Source organism: Thunnus maccoyii, chromosome 3, assembly GCF_910596095.1.
Source record: "Thunnus maccoyii chromosome 3, fThuMac1.1, whole genome shotgun sequence".
Taxonomy (NCBI): domain Eukaryota; kingdom Metazoa; phylum Chordata; class Actinopteri; order Scombriformes; family Scombridae; genus Thunnus; species Thunnus maccoyii.
The window spans coordinates 7,663,171-7,689,289 of NC_056535.1; the positions used below are offsets into that span (position 1 = coordinate 7,663,171).

Consider the following 26,119-nt stretch of genomic DNA (forward strand, 5'->3'; position numbering starts at 1 on the left):
CATCATGTTTCTGTAGCCCAGAGTGGACAAACCAAACACTGGCTCTAGAGAGGGCCTTTTGCATTTTTCACAAGTTTCATGGCCTGTAGATTCTCCACGCGCTACACACTTGGAGGGGAAGGGTCAGGGTCAGAGGTATTCAGTTGGTTACAATCTGCAACCTCGGCGCTAGATGCTACTAAATCCCACACAGTCGTCCTTTAAATGTCATTGGTCACGGTTGTGTGGAGTTATCTGTGCCACCTCTTACTCTGAAAAACTCGGGATCGGAAGTCTCTTCCTTGTTTTTGCCTGCAGATCACACGGCACCGTGGGTGTATTATAAGAGCGGGCAGCCAGAGAGGCTCCGCCGTCTCCAGTGTCCGGACCGGTCATGATTCTGCGGGCTGCGGTGCTGCTGCTCGGACTCGTGCTGTCGTGCAGGGCAGACTTCGCACCACCCACACTCAACATCAGCCTGGATGATGATCCAGATGTGCGGTGGATGCCGCTACTGAAAGTGTTTGACTTAGACTACCTCAAAAAAGCTGCTGCAGAGATCATTGAGTAAGTTTTAGACAGAGTCTGTTAGGCCCAATCATTTTGACAGTATTCTTTAAAAGTGTTTATTTCGTCAAAGTACTTTGTTACCATGTAAAGCTGCGTTTGGCAGATATTGCGGAAGTTATAGCCATCGACGAGAAGTTATTAGCAGTGCATAGCTACTATTTTAGTAATATATAAGTATCTATATATGAGTGTCTATTTTAAATAAGATTGTCAGAATCGAAATATACATTCTTGTATTTACCAACAAGCCACAGATTGCATGGTTTCACTTTCTGTTACATTATCAGCAATGGTAAACAAAGACTTTGATCATCAGGGACACAACCACAAATAGCTAAAGAAGTACTTTACTGTTACCAAGAACCTGAAATTATGCGACACAACTCATGCTGACATAATGTTAACATATATTAACGTGTTATGTCAGCTTTGAAACAGTGAGTTAATGAAAGAGGCACACTTAAACATGATTTTTGGGCTTTAAACTAAATTATATGACTATACTGTGTGGTGTTAATATTGACATTGACAAATTTATAAAAATCGGTATTTCATGGGTTGAAAATGGCTCAACCTTTCATCTGCTGTTTAAAATCAGGTCTGAAAAGGCGGGGCCAATGCTGACATAGAGTCGACTGTTTAGGAGGTTTCTACTTCATGAGATTTATATAAACTGAGAATGTTAATGCCCACCTCTCCCAGTCCCCACCCTTGAGTGTGAGTCTGTGAAACTGAGTATGTTGTTGATCGAGTCACATCATTCACAGCTTCTGGCAACACAGAGCTGAAAGTAAGATGAACAGCACAATGACATATGAATGAGCCAGAAGTTGTTTTTAAACAAACCTGCCTGTGCTTAACTTGGTTTATTTTCTCAGACTGACTCCCATCTGTGTCATGGGAGGAAAAGCTGCTGGAAGCCACAAAAACAATAGAAATCCAAATTGTGGTTCGTCCTGTAGCTCTCCAGCTGTCTGTTCTTGCAGTTATCAGCGGGTAAAACCTTGTTTTAAAATGTTAAATCACGGTGTAACCAGAGCTCCACTGACCTCATTACTGAACTTGTCTACAGCAGCGGGTGTAACTGGAGCTCCAGTCTCTGCTGCTGTTAGCTCCTGAAGCTAAAACTCTCTTTATGTTAAAATAAACCGAATTAAACCGACAGGTTTATTTAAAAATTACTTTTGGCTTGTTTAAATGTTGTTAGCTATGTGTTGGCTGGAGCTCTAGTTAGCCACCATGGCTAGTCAGTTAGCCAGGTGTATCATGGCTTCAGATGGCCACAGCTTGTAGCATGGTAGTTAGCTCAATGTGTGTGTGTGTGTGTGTGTGTGTGTGTGTGCGCGCGTGCATGCATATGTGTGCATGTGTGTGTGATACAGCTCGGGACCATCATGGTCCACCACCTCACAAATGTCCACTTCAGGGGATTTCGGAGGGGAACAGTCCTCTGTGGCATATGTGCCTTGTGTGTCATGTGTGCCTCTGGCCAGGGGATGTCACTGAGCAACTCCTGCCCTCCTGTCTCACACATCCACGACTCCTGCACCCACCCCGCTCCCCTCCTGAGCCCCTCCCCACCCCTCCTCTCAACCTTTTGCCCACTTTTTTTTGTGTCATTTTTCAAAATTTTGCAGTGGGTGGAGTTAGGCACAGACTTGGGGGTGAAGTTACACTTTAACTTCTGTGTTCATGAGTAATGTTTTACTGCATCTTCCACCATGCCTGTACTGACAGTGATCGCAACAACACAGACGGGTTTCCTTTTCATTTTTTGTCAGCTCCACAGTTCCAAAATGGGTGCATCATGCTATTGCTCCTGCTGTGATGTCCTTGGAAAAGTACCTTCCTCAGCCTTACGCAGGAGAGATTCGTGGCATGGCCTCACACTTTGGTGGAAGTGTTTCGGATGTCATCCTCCTCAACTTTGCCTATGAAATATCTGCGTATGTATGATTTTAAATTATACATTCCTAACAGAAAGATGTGCATTATTCAGAGGCACACAGTGTCTGACAAGTCTGCAGGAATAAGGTGAAACTCCTCTCATGCATGCAAACAAACTTTATGCATTCCTAGATTTTGCACTAGCATCGTAGCTCAGGACAAAAATGGGCACGTGTACCACGGCAGGAATCTTGATTATCCACATCCTGTTCTGAGGAATCTGACTGTCAACATAATTTTCCTCAAGAATGGAGAGGTACAGTATGTATTCAAAGCATCTGAAAATGAAACAGCTGTTGCACCTCTCACTATACCCTATATATAGCTCAGAATCAGTAGAGTCATTAAACTTTAACAGGTGCAAAATGAAAGTCCTTGCATGATGATGATGTGGCTATGGAAAAAGAAATGTTTGTTGGTGCACCCTTTCAGGTGGCGTACTATGGAACTTCTTTTGCTGGCTATGTTGGTTTGTGGACAGGACAGAGTCCAAACAAGTTTACTGTCTCTGGTGACCAGCGAGGTAAGACTACACTTCTTTTCAGCAGTCATGTTTGTTCAGAAAGGTTGCTAAAGTCCGATGTTTTTACTTATCTGTGTTTGTTTGTCTGTGTGTGTGTGATTATCAGGCAATGAACGCTGGTGGAACTGGTGGAAGAATTTGGTGTCTGCTTTCCTGTTGGGGAGATCCCCAGTCAGCTGGCTGGTTAGAGAGGTGAGCATGTTAAGGAAGTGAGTCTGATGAGGCAATGTGCTGTATGAGGAAACGAAATTTGAATAATTCTGTGTAACTTGTACAGACACTGGAGGAGGCAGACAACTTTCTGGATGCAGTGATGCGTCTCTCCAAAATCCCCATCATCACAGGGGTGTATTACATTGTGGCTGGGGTGCGAGCAGAGGAAGGAGCCGTCATCACCAGAGACCGAACGGGCCCCGCTGATATCTGGCCATTGGAACCCGTGAATGGAGCGTAGGCATCGGAGGAGAATGCAGTATATGTGGTGTTTGCTGAGTGTGATTGCCCAACTCCATCCAAACTTAAAATTGTGTGTCCCTGTTTTAGATGGTACAGAGTAGAGACGAACTATGACCACTGGCGTCCTCCCCCAGCCAGGGATCATCGGAGGTGAGTCATCTCACATGATGAATACATCTACAGTCTTGTTGTGACTTTTATTATACTGTTGTTGTTCCTTCTTTCTTAGGGAAGCAGCCAACAAAGCATTAAATGCTACGGGCCAAGATCATATCAACATGGATACACTTTATCAGGCAAGTGTAGACTAGTAAATCACTATCGCAGGGGACCAAAGTACACGTGGTACTGATAGGAACTGCACACTGCACATTTTCAAAGAAACAATGTATAAATTTATAACAAGAGTTTTTTCCCCTCCAGGTTTTGTCACTGTTTCCAGTGTGTAATGGGTAAGGAGGATATTTGTTCATTATACTCTCATTTTTGTTTCACGCAATCACATGACATGTTCATGTTGTTGAGACAGGGCATTGTGTATACCAGTTTCAGTTCCCTTTGCTCGACCTCAGCAATAATGTCAATAGACCTTTGTTTGACAACATACTTCGGCACATAGCAAGTAGCATATAGAACAGCAACAGCTGAGTTTCAGTCAGATGTTTAACATTTTGAGTGTATGACATACAGTTTACAGCCTTAAAGTATTTTTTAAGAATCTACAGTTTATAGCAGACACCTTAATTGTTTTGTTTTTTTGTCATTTTATTGTTTTAATAATGTATAGCATTGCATTTGATAATGACCATTGTCTACTATCTTGATAATCTCCCAGAATTACGATTTACACAACAACAATGAGTGCAGCAGCCCCTGACAAGTATAATACACTTGTCAGGCCACAGGTAATTAAATTACATCTTGAATGTTTACATTTGTTATTTCAATTTCTCTCTCAATTATTTTGTCCTAGAATAATAAGTGTTGATAAAACACCCAAAATATGATCCTCTCTCACTCTGTCTTTTATCATCTCTTTCAAGGGCTGCCATATGACTGACTGAACTGACAGGCATCAAGCAGTTGACAGCTAGCAGTTTTTTGCTGCAGTGTCCTTGTGTATCTGAACTTCACAAACATAGTTATATGCAGATTCATGATCATGTGGAGATATAATCAATATTGTGGTATACTCATTGAGATTAGAAGGGAACTGGGCTTCAGTATTTTTACATTAACATTGCTTTTCTGCCTCCAATAAAATCATTTTGTTTTGATCATTTTTGTCACTTTATGTGCCTGCAAGTTATATTTCAAGGTTAATAAAAAAGGTATCTGTCTGCAGCATAATGTATACATTTATTCAGTGTTAAATCAGTAGGAAATACAAATTCAGTGAATACAAAAAAAATACACTAAAGATGTCAAGCACAATTAACAGTAGTTTAACTAGAAAAGGCTTCACTCATGATTCCAATGTAAAATGATTCATTAAGAATGTTTTGATGCAGACTTCATAGCCCTCATGGTCCCAGGCCAGATCACACTGAACCTGCCCCATGCAAGGATTTGAGCTCTCTGGTACAGGGTGGTGCTGGCGTAGTGCCTGGGAGATGACTAAACACTGAGGAGGACAGAAAGGATTACTTTATGGACAGAAGTAACAAGATATCAATCAAATTCAGATTTGAAAAACTAGGCGGAAATGAGTAGTAGAAATAACCTTAATAATAGAAACGAAGAAATTATGAGCAAGTGTGTACACTGTGTAGTGACTATACAGTTCACAAATTGATAGGCACAAAAGCAGATATACTTTATATTGTGTGTGTATGTGATTTTGTGTTCTTGCCTTGATCCTAATAGTGATAAGAGTGAACCACCTTATTACTGATGGGAGTCTTTGCAGTGGCCTGTACATCAGCAAGAGAAATATTTTAGCAAACAGAACACATGTGGTATCAGGAAACAAAATATACACATTCTGCCATAATTCATGACATGGTGCATGAATAAAACATACACATTCACATCTGTCAGGATATTTGATTAACAAAGTAACTTTAAAAATGTTATTAAATATTAGTGCAAAACAAGATTAATCACAATGGCAGACCAGTTCGATTGCAATATATGGTATGTTAGAGTGTGGATGTGTGTGTACCTGCTGCTTCCTTCCCAGTTGAGGGCAATACTGGATCTTCCATGCAAGTTTGGAAAAGAAAAACATGCATCTTTTCAAACACAAAGCTTTGAATCTACCTTGAAAGACAGGTTTGCATTTTTTTCAAGTCTATGTTGAAACAATGCTCATATGTCCATATGTACATTGGAAGCATTATTGGACACTGTAATTATTCCTCCAGTCCATGCTGGCTGCACAGATATCTCTTTTAAAAACAATTTTAACATAAGTGATGAGGGACAAAATCGACAGTCCTTGTCAAGTAAAGTAAATGTTATTTATATAGCGCCAAATCACAACAGAAGTTGTCTCAGGGCACTTTTCACATAGAGCAGGTCTAGACCATGCTCTTTAATTTACAGAAACCCAACATTCCCCCATGAGCAAGCACTTGGCAACAGTGGCAAGGAAAATCTCCCTTTTAACAGGAAGAAAGCTTGAGCAGAACCGGGCTCTAGGTGGGCGGCCATCTGCCTTGACTGGTTGGGTTGAGAGAGAAAGAAGGAGAGGGGAGAGGGGAGAGAGAGACACAGAGAAGCATAACAACAACAATAATAACAATAACAATAACACTGACAATAATAATAGAAATATGACTAGTGACAATAACAGCAGGCATGGTGTCAAGGCATGACACACCACTACGGCGTTCCTGAAGCCATGGTCCCTGCTGTAGATAACTAGGGGGTCCAGGTCCCTCATACTGTGAGACAAGAAAGCACAAAAACTCCAGGGAAGAAGCCAGTTAGTTGCAGGTCATCCAGGTCTTTATGTCCTTGCTTGGAGTTTAGTTAACTGATTGGATTTATCTGATTTCATTTGTAAATATAATTGGGTATCATCTGCATAACAATGAAAATTTATGGAGTGTTTCCTAATAATATTACCTAAAGGAAGCATATATAAGGTGAATAGTATTGGTCCAAGCACAGAATCTTGCTGACCTCCATGTCTAACTTTTGCATGCATGAAGGATTCATTGTTAACATGTACAAACTGAAATCGATCTGATAAATAGAATTGAAACCAGCTTAATGCAGTTCCTTTTAATTCCAATTACATGTTCCGGGCTCTGCATCAGGATGTGATGGTCAATGGTGTCAAAAAGTCTTGGAAATATCACTTCCAGATTTTACAGGCTGAATTCATCATACCAGAAGAGGAAGTTTAAAGACATAAAATGTAACTTCCAAAATTAAATATCCAAGTATGATACACTGATAAACAATGACTAATAAAAACATTGCTGAAGTTGCTAAATGTATTTGACACTCCATAGTTGATTTGTATTAGAACTCAGTATACTGGCCCTTGGAAATAAAAGTAATTGAAATGTGACTTTCAAATTAAACAGGAAAAATTCCAAAAATAATATCCTAACTTTCAAAACCAATAAGGAACCATCACTTATTCACACCGATATTTCCCTTCAGTTATGTTACGATGATGCAATACCTCACAAAATTGGAATTGGAAGTCATCATACTAGATTAGCAAGTTTAAAGACAGGAAATAGAAATTAAATATAACTGTGCAAACTTTGTGAACTAATGTGCTAACTTCCAAACCCAAAATTGAACTGCTACTCATGCACAGAGATGGTTCATTCCAAGTATGTTATCGTTATCTACAGTGCATTCCAAATCATTTGGAGATTCACACTGAATGTGAAACTTCAATATCAATCTTGGAATTTAGTTATTGGTTTTGGAACAGCAGACTGGTTCCTCAAGTTGAAGGAATGGAAGTCTGATCTCCAAAATCAAAATGCTAACTTCCCAAATAAATATGCCAACTTTCAAAACAAAGTAGGAACTCACACTTTTCTGACATTTACCTTCAAGCATTATACACTGATAAGCAGTAACTTCTGACCTATTGGTCTCGGAGGTCAGCATACTGGACTGGGAAAGTCCTGTAATTGTAACTTCAAAATTTTACAGGCTGAATTCCAAAACTAATTTGTCAACTTTCAAATCTAATAGGGAGCTGTCAGTTACACACCATGATGTTCCCCTTCAAATATGTTACATTGATGCAATACCTCACAACGTTGAATCTGGAAGTCATCATACTAGATCAGGAAGTTTAAAGACAGGAAATTTGATTTCCAAAATCAACAGGCGAACTTTCCAAATTCAAAAACCTACTGCTACTCATGCACATAGATGGTTCCTTTCAAGTATGTTACAGTCATCTACAATAATTTCCAAATGACTTGGACATTCAGGCAGAGTGTGAAACTTCAGTATCAGTCTTGTAATGAATATATACTGGAAGTCAGCAGAGTGCTTTGGGAAAGTGAAGGTGCTTGAAGTCTGAATTACAAAATCAAATTACTAATCTCCCAATATGCAAACTTTCAAAACCAATTAGGAACTCATACTTATCTGCACAGTCATTTCCTTTCAAATATGATATACCGATAAGCAGTAACAACCAAAATCAGTGCCTGAATCAGCAACATGTATGACAATGTATAGTTTTTGGTGTGGACCTATTGGTCTTGGAAGTCTGCATACTGGATTGGAAAGGTGAAAGTTCTGGGAATGCAACTTCCAAATTTTACAAGCTGAATCCTCAAAGTGATATGTCAACTTTCAAAACCAATAGGGAGCTGTCACACACGCCATGATGTTCCCCTACAAGTATATTACATTGATGCAATACTTCACAACATTGAATTTGGAAGTCATCATACTAGATCAAGAAGTTTGAAGAAAGGAAGTATGATTTGCAAAGTCAACATGCAAACTTCATGAAATATTTGTGCCAGTTTCCAAACCCAAACATAAACTGCTATATATGCACCATGATGTCCCCGTCTAGTATATTACATTGATGCAATACCTCACAACATTGAAAACGGAAGTCATCATACCAGATCAGGAAGTTTAAAGACACGTAGTGTGATTTCCAAAATCAACATGCAAACTTCATGAAATTTCGAAATCCAAATATCAACTGCTACTCATGAACACAGATGGTTCCTTTCAAGTATGTTACAGTCATCTACTTTCATTTCCAAATGACTTGTAGATTCACCCTGAATGTGAAACTTCAGTATCATTCTTGTAATGAATGTATTGGTTTTGGAAGTCAGCAGAGTGGTTTGGGAAAGTGAAAGAACTGGAAGTCTGAATTTGAAAATCAAAATGATAATCTCTCAAACTAATATGCGAACTTCAAAAACCAATTAGTAAGTTGTACTTGTCTGCACAGTTATTTCCTTTCAAGTATGATACACAGATGAGCAGTAACTGCCAAAATCAATGTCTGAAGCTGCAACATGTAGGACAATATATAGTTGTTTTGTGTGTGAACCTATTGGTCTTGGAAGTCAGCGTATTGGATTGGAAAGGTGAAAGCCCTGGAAATGCAACTTCCGAATTTTACAGGCTGAATTCTCAAACGAATATGTCAACTTTCAAAACCAATAGGTAGCTGTCACACACGCCATGATGTCCCCCTACAAGTATATTACACTGATGCAATACTTCACAACATTGAATTTGGAAGTCATCATACTAGATCAAGAAGTTTGAAGAAAGGAAGTGTGATTTCCAAAATCTACATATGAATTCATGAAATATAGTACCAATTTCCAAACCCAAACATCAACTGCTACTCATTCACACAAATGGTTCCTTTCAAGTATGTTACAGTCATCTACATTCATTTCCAAATGACTTGTAGATTCATGTTGAATGTGAAACTTCAGTATCAGACTTGTAATGAATGTGTTGGTTTTGGAAGCAGAGTGGTTTGGGAAAGTGAAAGACGTGGATGATTGAATTCCAAAATCAAAATGCTAATCTCCCAAACTATTATGCCAATTTCCAAAACCAATTAGGAACTCATAATTGTCTGCACAGTTGTTTCTTTCCAAGTATGATACACTGATAAGCAGTAACTGTCAAAATCAATGTCTGAATCTGTAATATGTATTAAAATGTATAGTTGATTTGTGTGTGAACCCATTGGTCTCGGAAGTCAGAATATTGACTTGGGAAGGCCTGGAAATGTAATTTCCAAAATTTACAGGCTGAATTCCCAAAGTGATATGTCAACTTTCAAAACCAATAGGGAGCTGTCAGTTATACACCATGATGTTCCCCTTCAAGTATTTTGCATGGATGCGATAGCTCACAACTTTGAATTTGGAAGTCATCACACTAGATCAGGAAGTTTAAAGACAGGAAGTGTGATTTCCAAAATCAACATGCAAACTTCATGAACTATTTTGCCAATTTCCAAACCCAAACATCAAGTGCTACTCATGCACACAGATGGTTCCTTCCAAGTATGCTACAGTCATCTACAATCATTTCCAAATGACTTGGAGATTCATGCTGAATGTGAAACTTCAGTATCAGACTTGTAATGAATGTGTTGGTTTTGGAAGCAGAGTGGTTTGGGAAAGTGAAAGACGTGGACGATTGAATTCCAAAATCAAAATGCTGATCTCCCAAACTAATATGCCTACTTCCAAAACAAATAAGGAACTCAAACTTTTCCACACAGAAGTTTCCTTTCAACTATAATATACTGATAAGCAATAACTGACAATGTTTGAAGCAACAAAATGTATGTGACAATCAGTAGTTTTTATGTTATTGGATTGGGAAGCTGAAAGTCCTTGAAATGTGACTTCTAAATTAAACTGGCCAAATTCCCAATATGCCACCTTTCAAAACCAAAAGGAAACTTTCACTTATGCACACCGATTTCCTTCAATTATGTTACACTGAAGCAATATCTCATCAAACTAGATTTTGACATCATCATACTAGATCAGGAAGTGACTTCCAAAATCCACATGTGAATTTGATGAAATAATGTTCCAACTCCTAAACCAACCTGGAATAGAGAACTGCCACTTGTCAAACATCAATCTAAGCTACACAATGTACATGACAATTTCCAGTGGTTTTGATTTTAAAATAGTTAAATGTTCCTTAAGTCAGCATACAACATAGAGAAGGTAAAAGACAAATCAATACACTATCTTCCCAAACAAATATGCTACCTTCTGGGCTACCTTAGTGGTTTAGAGATCAATCATCAACATTTTAGGCTGCACATTGCATGTTGGTTTTGGAGTTTAACAAATCTACTTTCTCAAGCTGATATGCTTATTTTTGGGGCACCCCCATACCTTCTGGATTAAGATGTCATTGCTCTCTCTGTCATTTCCTGTCATTTCTCTATTATCCATAAAACAGCATTGCAACAGCACTGATTTGCTAACTTCTACATATGCACACAAAGTTTCCATATCCAGTATGTTAAACTTGTATGCAATATCCCTAAATCAATGTGTTAAGCTACATATTGAATGTCAAACTTCCATATTGGGTTTTGGTATCTGAAGTCAGTGTACTAGATAGGGAAAGTGAAAGACCTGGAAATACACCTTCCAAATCTGCTGAATTTCCGGGTGCTCCCATACCTTAAGAGTTAAGATTCCAACCAATATGTTGTGACTGCACATGGAATGTGACACTTCCTTATCAGTTTTGGAGTTTAACGTATTAGTGTCTAATTCAGAATACTAGATCAATATACTGCTTTCCCAAGCTAATATGATAACTTTTGAGACGCTCCCGTCACTTTAGAGTCAAGACACTGACCATGAACGGCGAAAACGCTTGTTCAATTTTGTCTGGGACCTTTGTTGCATTTCTGTCTCTATCTTTTCCTGTCATCTCTCATTTTTTCAAGTATTTCTTAAAACAATACTCAAATGCCCATATGCATATACATTGAAAACATGGTTGGTCGCTTTAATAGTTCCTCCTGTCCATACTGGCTGCCTTCTTAAAGCAATTTCAATGTAAATGATGGGGAACAAAATCCACAATCCTATTTCTGTGCAGAAATTAATGCAAATTTCAGCAGTCCTGTTTGAAAAATCAAGTGAGTATCTTCTAAATTTATCTTTTTAGTGCAGAATTGGAAATCCCCTACTGCAGCTCAGCAAAGAGGGAATGTTGTCCTAAAAAGACTGACTTTGCAAGATACCACTTCATTTGTCCAATTCAAACTGATGAAGTCTCTTATCTTCTGCTAAACTTTAGAAAGCATTTTTAAACAGAACAGGGATGGTGGATTTTGTCCCCATCGTTGTTTATGTTGAAATCTCTTAGGGATCTCTTTTTACAGCCAGGATGGACAGGAGGAACAATAACAATGACCAAAAACCTTTACAATGGACACAAGGGCAGGTGAGTATTGTATTAAGACAAACTTGAAAAAAAAGTGGACATATCCTTTATCACAAACCATAGAGAGAGGCAACCTTAGTTAAGCATAGTTCCTGGTAAATTGCTGAGATAACCTCCCAGGCACTGGTAGTGGCAAGGCTGGATGTATGTGTATGCAGCGGAAGATGTGTCCAGTTTCCAGCCATTCTTGAAAAAAGGAGCAAACAAAAGAACTTGTATTGCTTGTTGGTCATCAAATCACCTGCGAAGACTTTGGCAAGGCAACCGTAAACAAGTTGTGGATTCAAATCGGTCATTGTCTTGTTACGTCTTGTTTTGTTACTTCTTTCATTCACAACACAGCCATACCGGCATTTTCCCAGAAATGTTACTAGGTCTTGAGGTGGGAAATTGGCAGTACAGATTTCCCTAAATATCGATCCCTACTCCCATTCACACATGAACCCATGCAGGAAATGTTCTTTAACATTTCAGGGATAGACTGCATGTGCGAGAGGGGCTAGAATAACCTACAAAACAAGATAAGCATGAATAAATGTGATGTTTTGAAAACTACAAAAGATGCACTCAAACACTTGAGCCTCAGTGCCCACATCCTGTGTGATTACACCTCATGTCAATTAAACAAACATCAGCTGATAAAAACATCCCACAAAATGAATATTACAAAAGTTTTAACTTACTGAAAACCTTAGGAGTCATGTTGACTTCCCTGTTGTTAACTCCTGTCCACTTTTACATGCTCATTTTACTGTTATTCCCTCTTGTCCATTTTTACAGCAGATGCTCCTCACTTCCTTGACAATAATCCTGCAGAAATGTCTTAGTCATTTTTTCCTTCCTAAATGATAACCAGGTCCTGTTTAGTCCAAATGCATCTCACTTCTGAACTTGGCTCTTGCTGTTTGCTTTGTGACTTGATTCTAGATGATTCTAGAATGTGATGCAACTATGAGAGTTTTACGGAATTCTGCCACACACACACACACACACACACACACACACACACACACACACACACACACACACACACACACACACACACACACAGTGGACTGTTGCCATTAACAAATAATTTCCTGTGTGTGAAGTATCTGAGGTGTCCAAAGCAATGATCATATGATAGTTAGCTATCACTATAACGCTATAATATACTAACATATACTTATAATATTTAGATTTTATGTTGAACAGAAGAAAGGCTGTTGATACTGGCCTTCTACACTTGACTTATTTGATATTATGTTTCCAGTTTTGTAGTTGTACTTTGTAGTTAACTTTTAGTGATTTATTCTCTATGTTTTATTGTGTTAAGTTAGTTTTATGTTTGTGTAATTGTGTTCTTGAAAAATGTTGTATAAATAAAGTTTACTATTAATTTTATTGAACCAATCCTAAACTTTTAAATTTTATGACAGATTTCTGTTGCTTTGTGGGGCGATCTTGACGATTTTGTGTTTTTCATAATTGTGTAGGCTTATTTTGGCTAAAAAATGTTTGCTGTACAAAAGAAAAGAAAAGAAAAGAAAAGAAAAGAAAAGAAAAGAGGAATGTGGGTCTATCTTTGCAAGATTTTGAGAAGTGGATCCACAAGTGCTTATACCATTATTTTACCAATACAGCCTGTTTCACTTCACTCCATTTGAATGATGCTTTGTTTTTATTAGGCGATATTGAACACAAAGTCTGTCCAGCTTCTGTCTAATATTTGCAATTTTCCACAAATTTCCTTCACATTGTCTTCACAGGGGTTGAGCTCTGAAAGCACCCTGCGAAAAGGTTTTATCAGCTGAACACATTGTTGATTTCATCAACTTTACAAATATATTTTTATTTTCTCAGTATGTCTCTCAGATCATCTCTTAACCATCTTAGCATTTAATCACATAAATTTACTTGTCCCAAATAGCCTACAGAATACACTCACAACGTTGGGCTGATGTCACAGTAAATTAACAGGTGACACTTGGAGCTGTGTGGGGCTAGGAGGGAGGTTTTTGCCTCACACTTTCTTGACCTCAGTATTGCTGTTGAGGGTGATGAACATCAGATTAAGGCACTGTTTGCAGTCAGACTGGAGCTAGCTGGAGGTAGCATTAGCTTTACAGGAAGAGACCAGAATACCTATGTGCGTGTGTGTGTGTGTGTGTGTGTGTGTGTGTGCCAGATGACCACACAAGAGCTGGCTGTTCAATCACTGTAACTTGCAGCTCTAAGGCACGAGGAACATGGTATTGGCTTCCTGTATGACCTAGTTTGCTGTACTTGGTGAAGGAGGAGCCCTGCTGCCACTGCTGTTTTTGTCCTTAGTTAGTTTCTTCACCTAATTTCCTTACTTTTGGGTATCTTTTCTTTCAGTAGTTTGTATTTGATTTTGGTAAATTCTTATTTGAAAGATTTGCCTTGCTGGCCTCTTTATTTTGGGTTATTGTTGATATACTTCTGCTTATTTTTGGTCAAAATGTGGTAGCGTGTGAGTATGGGTTGCACATTGTAAAGGAGGGGGTTTACTTCATTTTATCTATCTGTTTTTGTTTGTTTGTTTTTTTGTTTTGTTTTGTTTGTTTTGTTCTTGTAAACCAACTGTCGTGTGAGTAAAGAGTGGGGAGATTTTTTTATATTGCTGGAGTTTCTTGCTTTTTGCCAGCTAACAGGACGGTTGGGTTGCTATACTCTCGCAGGTGGTTGGTCACTGGGTGAAAGTTTTCCCTCTGCTTCTTGGGTTTTCTGTTGCATGTTATTTTGCTGTGCCTTACTAACCCCCGTGTGTTTTTACTGTCTTGCAGCGTCAGTGTAAGCAATTGTGTGCGTGTGTGTCTCACAATACTGGTGGTGGTGGTGAAGTACCCTGGAACCTCCCCTTCACGCCCATCCTCCTGTGGGTTTCCCTGACACCCTCCCCTGTACTGGTAATCCGGCAATGTAGTAACATTTTAAAATTATATAGCATAATTTGTAATAAACAAATTTTAAGCTGGCCTTTATTTCAGCTTTTATTAACTAAAATAACTCTTGACTTTTAAAATCTAAACTTTATTCTATTTTTGAAACTTGAAGCTCTTGTCTCTGCTCCTTTTCTTTATCAAAGAGCTTGTGTATCTGTTGGATATTGTCTGGGTGAAATTCCCAGAGTGGCGTTGTCAGGTTCTTGTATTCTGGGGTGCTTTCCTAAGGGCCCTTTTTAAACATACTGTACTATATGTTTAATATATCAGTTGTTTTGACCCTGAATTGATGTGATCAGTGCTTGATGTCAGGTGTAGGTCAGAGGTCGAGGTGGTTCGTGTGCATACAAAGTTCAGGACTTTAACACCAGACCAGCGTTTGTGTCCTGATTCCTGCGCGTGGTTATATTTAGGCAACAAAAGCACTTTGGTTAGGAAGAGATGGTGGTTTTGCTACATGTCCTATCTTGTGTTTAAATTTACTTTTGACATTTTCTGTATTTAATCAAGTCCACCATCTTCCCTGAATCTTAAACAAGAGCAGTAAACATAAAAAAACATAACATAAACATAAAAAACGTTTGTTTTAGTTGGTACAAGTAGATATTGTATTGCAAGAGTGGATATTATTGGAAAAAAAATGAAATATGTTGCCAGTGAAAATTTTACTGATACATTCAGTCATCCATAGACTAAGATAAGTATCTTATTCTACATGGTGATGTTACTTATGTAACTCCCTGTCAGACTTCTTATAAACTGCATCAACAGAAGGCCAAATAGACTTTTTGATGAAAATTCATTGATGTAGATTCTGAGACCCCAAACAAGTGAGTAATTTTCTGTAGAGGATCACATCATGTTTATAAGCAATTCAGGACGTATCAGGTGATAACCATGTTAGAGAGCCAAAGGTCAGTGGCCACAGTGGAGGACAATGACAGAGCTACAGACTTGTCAGCCAATCTGGATGAGAACACATTGAGAGAAAGAACACTTAACCTCATTGACATGATATTTCAAATCCAATGTGCTGCAGCACAGAGACAAAATGTTCTGTCTGCTCTGTAGATTCCCATCCTAGCCAGTAACAAATCAGCCACTGTGTTTTGGTTCAGTTTTCTACTTAAAACCCATTCAAGTCCTTCTCTATTCTTCTGAAACATTTACAGAGACAAAGAGGGGTCATCACGGGTGTTTTCCCATATTGTTTCTCATATTGTAATTTTAATAAGAAAAACACGATCATACAGAATACAGTTAAAACAGTGATTATTAATGTCGCTCGAACAGACTGATCTGATAACATTTTATTGAATCACACAATGTATATGTTTGTGTGACTTCCTGCGTATTCTAGGAAGGCTGTTGGAAACTGTTCATCTTGACTGCAGCTTTTTCACATCCTTCTGCTTTCCAGGCTAGGCATAGTTATCTTGAACAAGCCTAATCATGGTTGACATACTCCATCTCGTCTGCAGCCACTACCAGATTTACAAATTGGCCAAATGCCTATCAGTGATAGGAAGTGTGATAATACAACTATAGAGAAATGTAAGTTGTTTTTTTTTCATGAGTACACGAGACACACACTGTTGTTTCTGTCTTCAAGAGCATGAACATCTCTTCTATTCATGTTCAGTCACATTACAATTCTGGCAGAATCTGAACAATTGGATATGTATTAAAATGCAAAATGTCACACACCAAATTCTGATATACGAAGATAACTTCTCCAAAGAAATATGTGATATGGTCAATATTATGATAATTATGGGTAAATATCACAGTCATTCATGTAAATAGAAAAATCAGAAAACCTCACTAACTTGGTGTCGAAATGAATTTAACAATTATTTTTCTTCTTTACTAATATTAGCTGATAAACACCAGCCAATACAAAAAATGTGCCATACTATGTCACAATTTCCAGTGTTTTGACCAAGACTTAATGCTTTTTTAAAATGTATTCATTTAATCATCTCTGCCACCATATGGGTCACCTGTGTGATTTATTGATAGGGAGGGTCTCAAAATATAAATGATTCATGGTACAATGGGTATATTTAATTATGTGATGAAACCCAATTGAAACTTGACACTGACTGGAATGTAAAGATACTTTGCCTTAAGTATATTTATTTTTATTATGTACATGTACTTACTGTTATTTATGTATCTATTTTTATTTATTGTCAATGTAACCTTGCTGTTTTGAATCTACTCAAAATTTAAATTATACATATGTGGTTTTGTTCTAAATAAACATAATAAATAAATATAAATATAAATTTAAAAAAGGAAATCTTGTCAGCAGCCAGGTTTTATTTATTTATTTTTTATTGAAGATGATTCGTTTAGGAACATCAAGGCATAGAAACCATGACGAAAATAAACACCTCTTAACATACAGGGCACATTAGATAAGAAAGATAAATTATATAAAATAATAATATAATAGAAATTAAAAAAAAAATACAAAAAACAACAAATGAATAATAATAATAATAACTGCATTCTTCCATAGTTGCTCTAGAGGTCATGAAATGTTTTCAGTTCCTCATAAGCTCTGAACAGAGACTTTGCATGTTTTCATTAGTCTTTAAGCACTGAGATGATTGTCCACAAGGTCTATTTTAAAAACAGAAACATGGGGTATAATTTTCTTCCGTCTGGATGCTTGGATGAAAATTTTCTCCAGGAGTATCAGGTTGTTCAATGTCAACAATAAAAATCACTCTTAATGTCCTTAATGTTAATATCAAACACAATATTTTCTCTTGTGAGAGGGGCAAATAGTTGGATTTCGGTCAACACCCAGGTCTGAAAACCCTGCAGCCAGGTCCTTCCCCTCTCTGCAGGCTCCGCTTTCACTGCGTGCGTCTTTAGGCTCGTGCACATGTTCGTGCACTCCTAAACTGGCATGCGCAGAAGCAGCAACACTTTGCCTGCAGATCACATGATATGACAAAGCAGCTGGCTACTTCCTGTGTAGACTGCTAGCAAATTCACATCCAGACAGCCGCAGCGACTGCGACTACTGTGTCATCCAAGATGCTGGCCCTCATAAACAGGCTTTTGGACTGGTTCAGATCCCTCTTTTGGAAAGAGGAGATGGAGCTTACATTAGTGGGACTTCAGTACTCCGGAAAAACCACATTCGTCAATGTGATTGCAGTAAGTAGCTAGCGAACAAGCGCAGTCAGTGCGGGCCTAGGCTACTACCTGGGAGAGGTTGTGGACGGTTTCTTTGGATATGTTTCAAATTAAGTTGACATCGTCGCATTTCTAGATTTATTTCTCCCAAATTTTGGGGCATGACTGGATGATTTAGTGCATTAAAACATGCACATAATGGTGCAGAAGCAACACTGATAACACGTTTGCTGTTATTTTGTAATGCTAGCTAGAATGACGAAGTTCTTGGTATGACTGTGCGCTTACTTAGGAAATCGGTCATGTGAACGGACTTGTAAGAGCTTTGAAATAGCTGCTGGTGTGTCAACATCAACGATGTGTTGACAACCCGGCCACACTGGTTAAATTGGTAAACAGTCTTGTCTTGTCTACGTCATTTAGGGTGCAGTAAAGCGGACGAGGCCTGGAGCCACCGTGGCCACAGGCTGCCAGTTGTCTATATAACTAGAAAGGAGATCGGACACACACACACACACACACATACACATATATATATTTATATTTATATTTATATTTGTATATATTTGCTGGAGATATTTTATTGTAAACCAAACATACGTAAGTGAGTTCAGTAACGTTATTGAAACTGGCTTTTGTCTGTGGTTCCTCCCAACAGAAATGTTACTGGGCTGTTCTGGATTTGTACTCGGCACGTTGTCATAACTAGCTGTTAATGTTAAAATATTTTATATTTGCCATTTTTGTTGGGCCTGTTTTCTGTTATGTCTTGCCTGCTTAGCCTGCCCCGCTACAGCCTTGGCAGGGCCTGCATTTAGGGTAAAGGTTATATTATGAAGTTCACTTTTGTTTATGTCTGTGTTTCTAGGTGATAGGCCACACCGTAATCTGAAGAAGTCAAGTTGTAGGCCACAGTACTGTAGCATCCCCCTCCCCTCCCCTCCCCTCCCTTGCTGAGATTGATCACAAGAATACACAGTTTTCCGGCTCTGTTGTGGTCATGTCAGGTGATCTGTAACTAGGTTAGAACAAAGCTCCTGATACAGCCATTAGGAGGCTGTTGGACTGGGCCCAGGCCATATATGAGTCACACAACCAAGGATAATAAAGATATAGCATATTTGAATATTTTCAAATATTGTATGCTTCCAGTTTCTTAATTGGTTTAAAGCTAGGCGGTACCTTATTCAATAAGATTTGCTTGTGGAATATTTGGTTACAGAGTACTGTATGCTGATGAATAGATGGCATCATCTTAACATGACTCATGGAGTAAAAGGGCACATGTTTAAATTCAGCTAAAGGCTTCAAGCAGCCAGAAATGACTCTTGCAGTCATATTTTATTAATTTATTGTGACCTCCTGCACAGAAATGATTCACATCCACAACGTGTTTCATGTGACTTCTGAATCAGATGAATCTCTGCTGCCTTAAATTCACAGTGACACATTTTTATGAGACATTGACAATATATAGAATGTAAAGTACACAGATTGTAGAGATTATGTAGGATCTTGCATACAATGCAAGGAAGAGAAGAGATGGATTAGATACATGTCAGTATTTGTAATTCTATTTCAACGCTTAATGTTTCAGTCGATGTGTGTCTTTTAACAACGTAACATGCAGTATTCACTAACATAACGCCCTTTGTCTTGCATTTGTCTCCTACAGTCAGGCCAGTTCAGTGAAGACATGATCCCCACAGTCGGTTTCAACATGCGGAAGGTCACTAAAGGCAATGTGACAATAAAGGTAGGCCAACAAGCAATGGTATGCAGCTGGATGCTTTCACTGTTCAACTGAAATCAGTTTTACACTGGACCAGTGCCAGCTGTATATTCTGCACTCTAGAGCTTAATAGTGCTATGGTTGGTTTTATAAAGTGTACAAAATGTCAAGAGGTTTTGTTTAGCTTATTTTTTATTTTGTGCTTTTTCACCTCAGATATGGGACATAGGTGGACAGCCCCGCTTCAGAAGCATGTGGGAGCGCTACTGTAGAGGAGTCAATGCTATTGTGTAAGTTTGTACAGCAGATGCCCTTTGTGACTACAAATGTGCTATTTGTTTTTCCTGAGGTCCCTGGAAACCTGAAAAACAAAACTGAAATCATATATAAAATTTTAATACAATTCTTACTGAAATGTTTTTATTGATCATCTCTGTGTGTAATAGTGCCATTACAAAATGCTCCTCTGTAGATATAGTGTTTCACAAATCTCATGTGTTAAGTGTGTTTGATTTTGGTGCTACCAAACTGTAAATAGTTTTTTTTTTTCCCTTTGCAGTTACATGGTGGATGCAGCAGACCGAGAGAAGATAGAAGCTTCCAGAAATGAACTGCACAACCTTTTAGACAAACCACAACTACAAGGAATTCCCGTAAGAGGCCACTTGTGATTTATGGACCCAAAGCTCATGATGTCACAGCCACACCTTGGTTCATGACAGTGATTTCTGAGGGTCTAGTGATTCTAATCACAAGCCGTGATTAAACTCATAATTAGTAATCACTGCAACTAATGGCTTGCATTGACTCAGGCTTGATGACCTTACACTAAGTGGTCATTTGAACCCATGCCAGGATTTTTAATGACATTTCAATATCCACACTGACAGTTAAATTGACTTGACAGGGCTTGACGTGCTGACTCGATAGGCTACCAGCTGCTTTGACTTGACACCACACACAAGCGGTTTATTTTGTCCTAACAGTAAAGATTCTGTGATGGGCGCAGCACGTGGTTGAGAGAAATCCTTTAGATTGTCTGACCACACTGTGCGATAATGCTGATACATTGCCTTGTGAGTTATTGATCAGCTCTTTCTCTCTTTTTCAGGTTCTAGTACTGGGCAACAAACGAGACCTACCCAACGCACTTGATGAGAAGCAGCTCATTGAAAAGATGTGAGGCACTCAGATGCTGTATTTTTGTTAATAATCCTCCACAAACATTGCTTCTTGGGTTTCCGACAAAAGCTAATGTATGCAAAACCTGATGGTTAGTTTTCTGTCACTAGTGGATGATAAGTCAGTTTCAGTTGTGTCATGTTAGTCTTTCTCAGTGATGATTCAAAGATTATGAGTATTTAACTATACACTGTAAAAGTCAGCAGTATGTCCACATAAACACATAAATCTTGTGGAATCTCCTCCCAGAAGAGTAGAAGGTGTTATTAGCAGCCTATTAATGTCTACAGTCATACCTGTTGCAAGAGGAAACTAGTTGGACAGGCATCTGGCTTAAAGGCTTAAGAGTGTTCATTATTCATTCAAAGTGATATTTCCCTTTTATTTCGACGAAATAGTTGGACGGAATTTAGGCATCAGTTAATTAGATAGATGGATAGATTTATTTGACAACAATAAAAGTACATACAAGACTGCAATCACCCTGTCCTGACATACAATTCAATTATCGAGGATAACCAAAGGGGTAAGATGTTAGATATTCAAGTCAGGCAAGACCAGTTAAAACACATGGACCAACTGTACACAATCAAACAAAGCAACAGATGAACAAAAACAGAAGAATTACAGCAAGCAAAACAAACTTATGATTGACTTTTCATCAACCATTTCCTTACTAAGAGTTTAAAACCCTTCTCAGTCCGCTGTTGCTACAGAGAGACTGGAGAACTGCTCCAGAGAACTGCAGCAGTATTTTGTGAGGGGCACCTGTTGCATTATGATCTGCATGCAAGATGTACATTGCATGCATTTTTTAATGTCAATTTCTTGCTAAACCAATTCTTACTATCCATATTCACATAACTGTTCCTTATATGACTATTAGGCTAACTACTTATACCATGAATCAAAAGCACACTGCATTAAAAACACTGCAGGGCAACACTTCCTGGGTTCCATACCGGCAACTTACTAAACAATCTAACAACTAAATTCTCACCGTTTAGCAGCAAAATAATAGACTCATAAATTTCACTCATGAGTACCCGTATTCTAAACGTCTACACAGGACTGCAGTAAAATTAGTCCATTTATCACTCACAGGGAAACAGTAAGTTAGACTTTTAGACAATTATGAGTACAGCTGCCAAGCACCTCATTGAAAAGCGTTAGAGCATTATACAGGACCTCATATTTATTGTTCATAGACCCCAATCTGTTATACAAAAAAGCCCCCATTAAACATGCAGTGCAATTTAACCTTAACTTATTGTTGCACACTTTCTTCCTTGCACAAACATGCTCCACTTAATCACCATCCAAGGCTTATTACTTTTCCATGTGGCACACTTGAACATTTCTTGGCTACTTCCATTCTCAGCTCATTCCTCACTTAAAAAAAATGTGTGCTCTCCCTCACAGTTAGTATTTTAAAACTCACTTGGATCAGAAAAACAAGTTGGTGTGCAATAAACTAGCCTAGTGCATGGGATTTATTCTCTCCTTCATGCTGCTAGTTACTGTCTTTTTGTGAGAAAACACCTGGAGGCCCATCGGCTTGCGGTGTGAGTCAATGGGCTCACTTGTGCTGACAATAGTTCACTGCACACAATTTAGCTGCCAAGCCACTAGAGGGCGCAAACACACAGCTTCAAGTTACTGTTGGCCCCTCAGACTTAATCAGTATAGGGACGAATAGTCATAAGTTGGAAGTTTTCAAACTTAAACTGGAAACGAATGTTAAAAATGTAGTGATTGCTGTCAGGAGGAGTTAATGCTGTTAAACACAAGCTTCTTATTTGTACTTAAAGATTTCATGTTCGCTACTTTCCCCTCACAGGAACCTATCTGCCATTCAGGACCGAGAGATCTGCTGCTACTCTGTGTCCTGCAAAGAGAAAGACAACATAGGTAAAGATCAGATCAGTTGAAATGACTTTTTATCTTACTGCTCTTACGGACTCAAATGTTTTGTAATATATTAATCAGATGTGGTAGTAGTTATGAATGTTTCCCCGCCCCCCCCTGCAGATATCACACTGCAGTGGCTCATCCAGCATTCAAAGTCACGGAGAAGCTGAGAGTGAAACCCAGTCGCAGCTCTGGCCTCAGCCCCTAATGGTCATGGGTCCTTGACAGTCATCCCTTCCACTGCCTCTGTGAAGTAATCCAGCTCTCTCTGCTCACTACCGTCACCACCTGCACCACCCCGTACACTACCATAGATGTGTAGCCCCTGTACAGCACTACCGCCACCCCAACTATCTGGAGTCTTGAAAAGTTGTCCCAGTACTGCGCTAGAAGGTGGATTGTCCATACCCATCATGCCTTATTGCCTGTCATTACAGACATGCTCTGTGTCTGTGCACATCGTGGAGGTTTTTTCTTTATGGGTTTTGTTCCCCTTTGACACAGGAATCTAATGATGTTGCAGTGTACTGCTCCCCTGGCTACATATTGGATGGAGCTCCTCTAATCCCACAATCAAAGATCCATTCTGTCGCCCGTCAACATTCGGTGTTTACATGACATTGCGTGATTGTAGTTTTTAACAGTTATTTGCCAAATGATGATGGTCGCTTGCGCTAATGCCTTCGATTCCTGATAAACTCTTAGCAATGTAGCCTGCATTTTGTGTGCTGGCGTATGGAAGTATCTATTCTATAAGTGACTTGAATTAAAGTTTACACATACGGATCAATAGAAGGTAAGACTGTGAGTTGTTGTGTCTGAGGCAAAATCCTAAGATAGGTCAGCAGAGTTTTAAGTGCCTTCGGCTGAGTGAGTTTTCCAATCAGACAGTTATTGCCCAACGCGACATCTAACTCACTATTATAAAAAAAAACACTCAGTACAGACATGATATAAACCCCTTGATTACACTTAACATCTCTTGACAATCTCATTTTATGTTCTGTAATCACATAATCACATTCTGATGTCTGAGAAAAGACAGTACTGTACTAATGATGAAAAATGAGGAATGAGGTAATGGATGAGCGAGGCGAGTGAGAAAATGTTACATTCTGTTTGGTCGATGGGTAATTTGAATGCTATTTCTCTTGTAGCCTGTGACTTTTTATGTAGCTTGAAATGTGGGCTAACTGTTTGCAGTTCTCAGGTTGTTATAGGATTTTAAAAAATTGTCTGAACACAGTATGGGTGTGCCCAAGGATCTTTCTCGTAATCCCTACTTTGTTCAGGTCGGGTAACAGAAAACCAGTGTTAGTCATGATGGCTGAGCTTACAGAGAACAGAAGACAGTCCATTAGTTCAAAGCGTTGGATGCTTGATGTCATCCATGCTTGGTCACACCCTTGTCTGAATCCTGATGTCTATTTGTAAAGCCTTAGCAGCCCTCCAAAAACGACATATTGATTGATTGGTCATTTCCTTTCAGCGACAAGACAATGATTTCTCACAGGTTCGACCACTGTTCTCGGATTGATGCTTTGCATTAGCTTCAATCATGTATATTTATCTGCTCCTTGCTTGGCCAGTGCATCTTAATCAATTCAAAGTTTTATTGCAAGCGTCCCCGGATCAGGGTAAGTTATCCCTTCCGCAACAGTATGTAGGCCTACATGGCTTCGACTTCTGCATTTCACCGTACTGTTGTCTACAAATACATCACACGCTCTCTGTTATCTCACATGTGGTTCTGTGTCTTTTGGTGATTGTCGTAATCCTAAATGTCGATTGTTGGGACCACAGCAGCAGTGAGGGGCTGTAAAAGTGGGTGACTGTGTGGGTAATTGGGGAAAGCTTTGTTACCTGTGTAATAATATAGCCTATTTGCAATTTGTATGTGCATGTGCTAAACTTATTCACATTCAATTGCAGACTTTGTAAATAAGAAGTTAGCATTTTTATTCCAACAAATGCTCCTGTAGATGTCATGCATTCTTTCCCTGTGATTGCTAATAAATTTGTTTTTATTTTTAAGGATTTCGAGTCTGGCATCCAAATTTCTTGGGTAGTTGTCTATTAAATTATTCGCCACTAGGTGGAAGCAGAGGACTTTGACTGATTGTGGTGAAGTTTCAACAGACTGTAAACAAAGTTTTACCTAAAGTTCTCTTTTGTGTATGTGACATCATGCCTGCTCTCCATTTCCTATATAGTGATCACTGTAGGGCTTGGTTTCTGTGCAAGTCATCTTTAAGGTATTTAGAATTGCACAAAGTGTATATGAGTGGTTTGACTCCCACCTCAATTTATTCTTACACAAGTTCTCACTTAAACCTCATAACACCTTCACCCACAATAGATCCCAAATGAGAGATCCCCAGTTTCCTCGGTTCTCAAAATTTCATGCGCAACTTTGTGCAACATTTGTTCTTACATATCCTATAATACATGTTTAACACCTTTCAGTGTTTCTTGGCAGAAAAATGGCTATTGTACATAGAAATATAACACTCTGCTAAACAGAAGGTTAAGATAAGCGCAGGGAGTGTGCTGCAAACAAAGGGGCAATAAAGTGAGCCGTGTTCTCACAGCTGGAACTGCACAGAGCCATCGGAGAGCAGGCCTGGTTGTTAAAGCAGGAACACCTTAATTAATCTCATTTCTTAAACGCAGCATTTAATGAACAGCTGCTGGCATTTATTGTATGCTGGGGCAGTAGTTAGAACGTGTGGACAGGTCTAGGTGTTATCTGATGAGTTCCATGGTTCAGTGGAGACCGAAGCGTGTCGGCATGGGAACTAGATGGATGTACGTGTGGGTCCTTGAGCGTGTGTGGTTTGCAATTGCAATGACCGCAAGGGATTAAGTAGTGGTTACAAACCTGCCACAAGGATTTATGTAGTAGAGCAGGTCATGGAGATGACCCAAAGGCGTGAAATACCATTAATGTAGTTACACTCCACTGCCAATGTGCTCATTATGTAATACAACATGTTTTGCACCTACCACCTGTCACAATTGCGCTGTTTGTATGTTTTAAGTGTCCAAACTCTGTTGGGCTACACATAATGATATGATCACAATCATTTCTACATATCACTGTATTATAATCTGTTGTTGTTCAAATAATGTCCAAGTTTGTGTTTGCTTTGAATTGATATTGAACCTTACAACATAAAACAGCTGTTTGACATTGCAAGCATCCACTCAGCTCCCTGTCTGTAAAATGCCTGCTTGTATGATGCACAGAAACGGTTCCAGATTGGAGCTGCTGTTGCTTATACTTCTGTCTTTCCAGCAAACAGC

The 26,119-nt window shown here is 38.9% G+C and overlaps 2 protein-coding genes and 1 long non-coding RNA gene across 4 annotated transcripts; 2 read left to right on the forward strand and 1 right to left on the reverse strand.

Moving 5' to 3' along the window:
- The first annotated feature begins 206 nt into the window (after positions 1-206).
- On the forward strand, positions 207-4,752 carry LOC121894748 (N-acylethanolamine-hydrolyzing acid amidase-like). Its single transcript, XM_042407576.1, has 11 exons — positions 207-546; positions 2,331-2,495; positions 2,629-2,752; positions 2,929-3,019; positions 3,126-3,211; positions 3,297-3,469; positions 3,563-3,625; positions 3,705-3,771; positions 3,899-3,927; positions 4,311-4,380; positions 4,519-4,752. Exons 1-11 carry the CDS (start codon positions 374-376, stop codon positions 4,537-4,539), a joined length of 1,062 nt encoding a protein of 353 aa, XP_042263510.1. The 5' UTR covers positions 207-373; the 3' UTR covers positions 4,540-4,752.
- On the reverse strand, positions 4,633-6,000 carry LOC121894749. The gene is made up of 2 exons (XR_006095601.1): positions 5,640-6,000; positions 4,633-5,388 (listed from the first exon to the last, which is right to left on the reverse strand). It is a non-coding gene; the product is annotated as an uncharacterized LOC121894749 (long non-coding RNA).
- An 11,768-nt stretch (positions 6,001-17,768) lies between these two features.
- On the forward strand, positions 17,769-24,850 carry arl8bb (ADP-ribosylation factor-like 8Bb). Of its 2 annotated transcripts, XR_006095594.1 has the most exons (8): positions 17,769-18,009; positions 19,664-19,744; positions 19,937-20,010; positions 20,280-20,373; positions 20,832-20,899; positions 22,743-22,813; positions 22,934-23,206; positions 23,318-24,850. XR_006095594.1 is itself a non-coding variant. In XM_042407395.1 (7 exons), the coding sequence occupies exons 1-7, from the start codon at positions 17,887-17,889 to the stop codon at positions 22,981-22,983; spliced, it is 561 nt and encodes a 186-aa protein (XP_042263329.1). In that variant the 5' UTR covers positions 17,769-17,886; the 3' UTR covers positions 22,984-24,850. The 2 variants fall into 2 exon arrangements, 1 of the variants encoding a protein (XP_042263329.1); XM_042407395.1 differs by having other exon boundaries at positions 22,934-24,850.
- Positions 24,851-26,119: the final 1,269 nt, after the last annotated feature.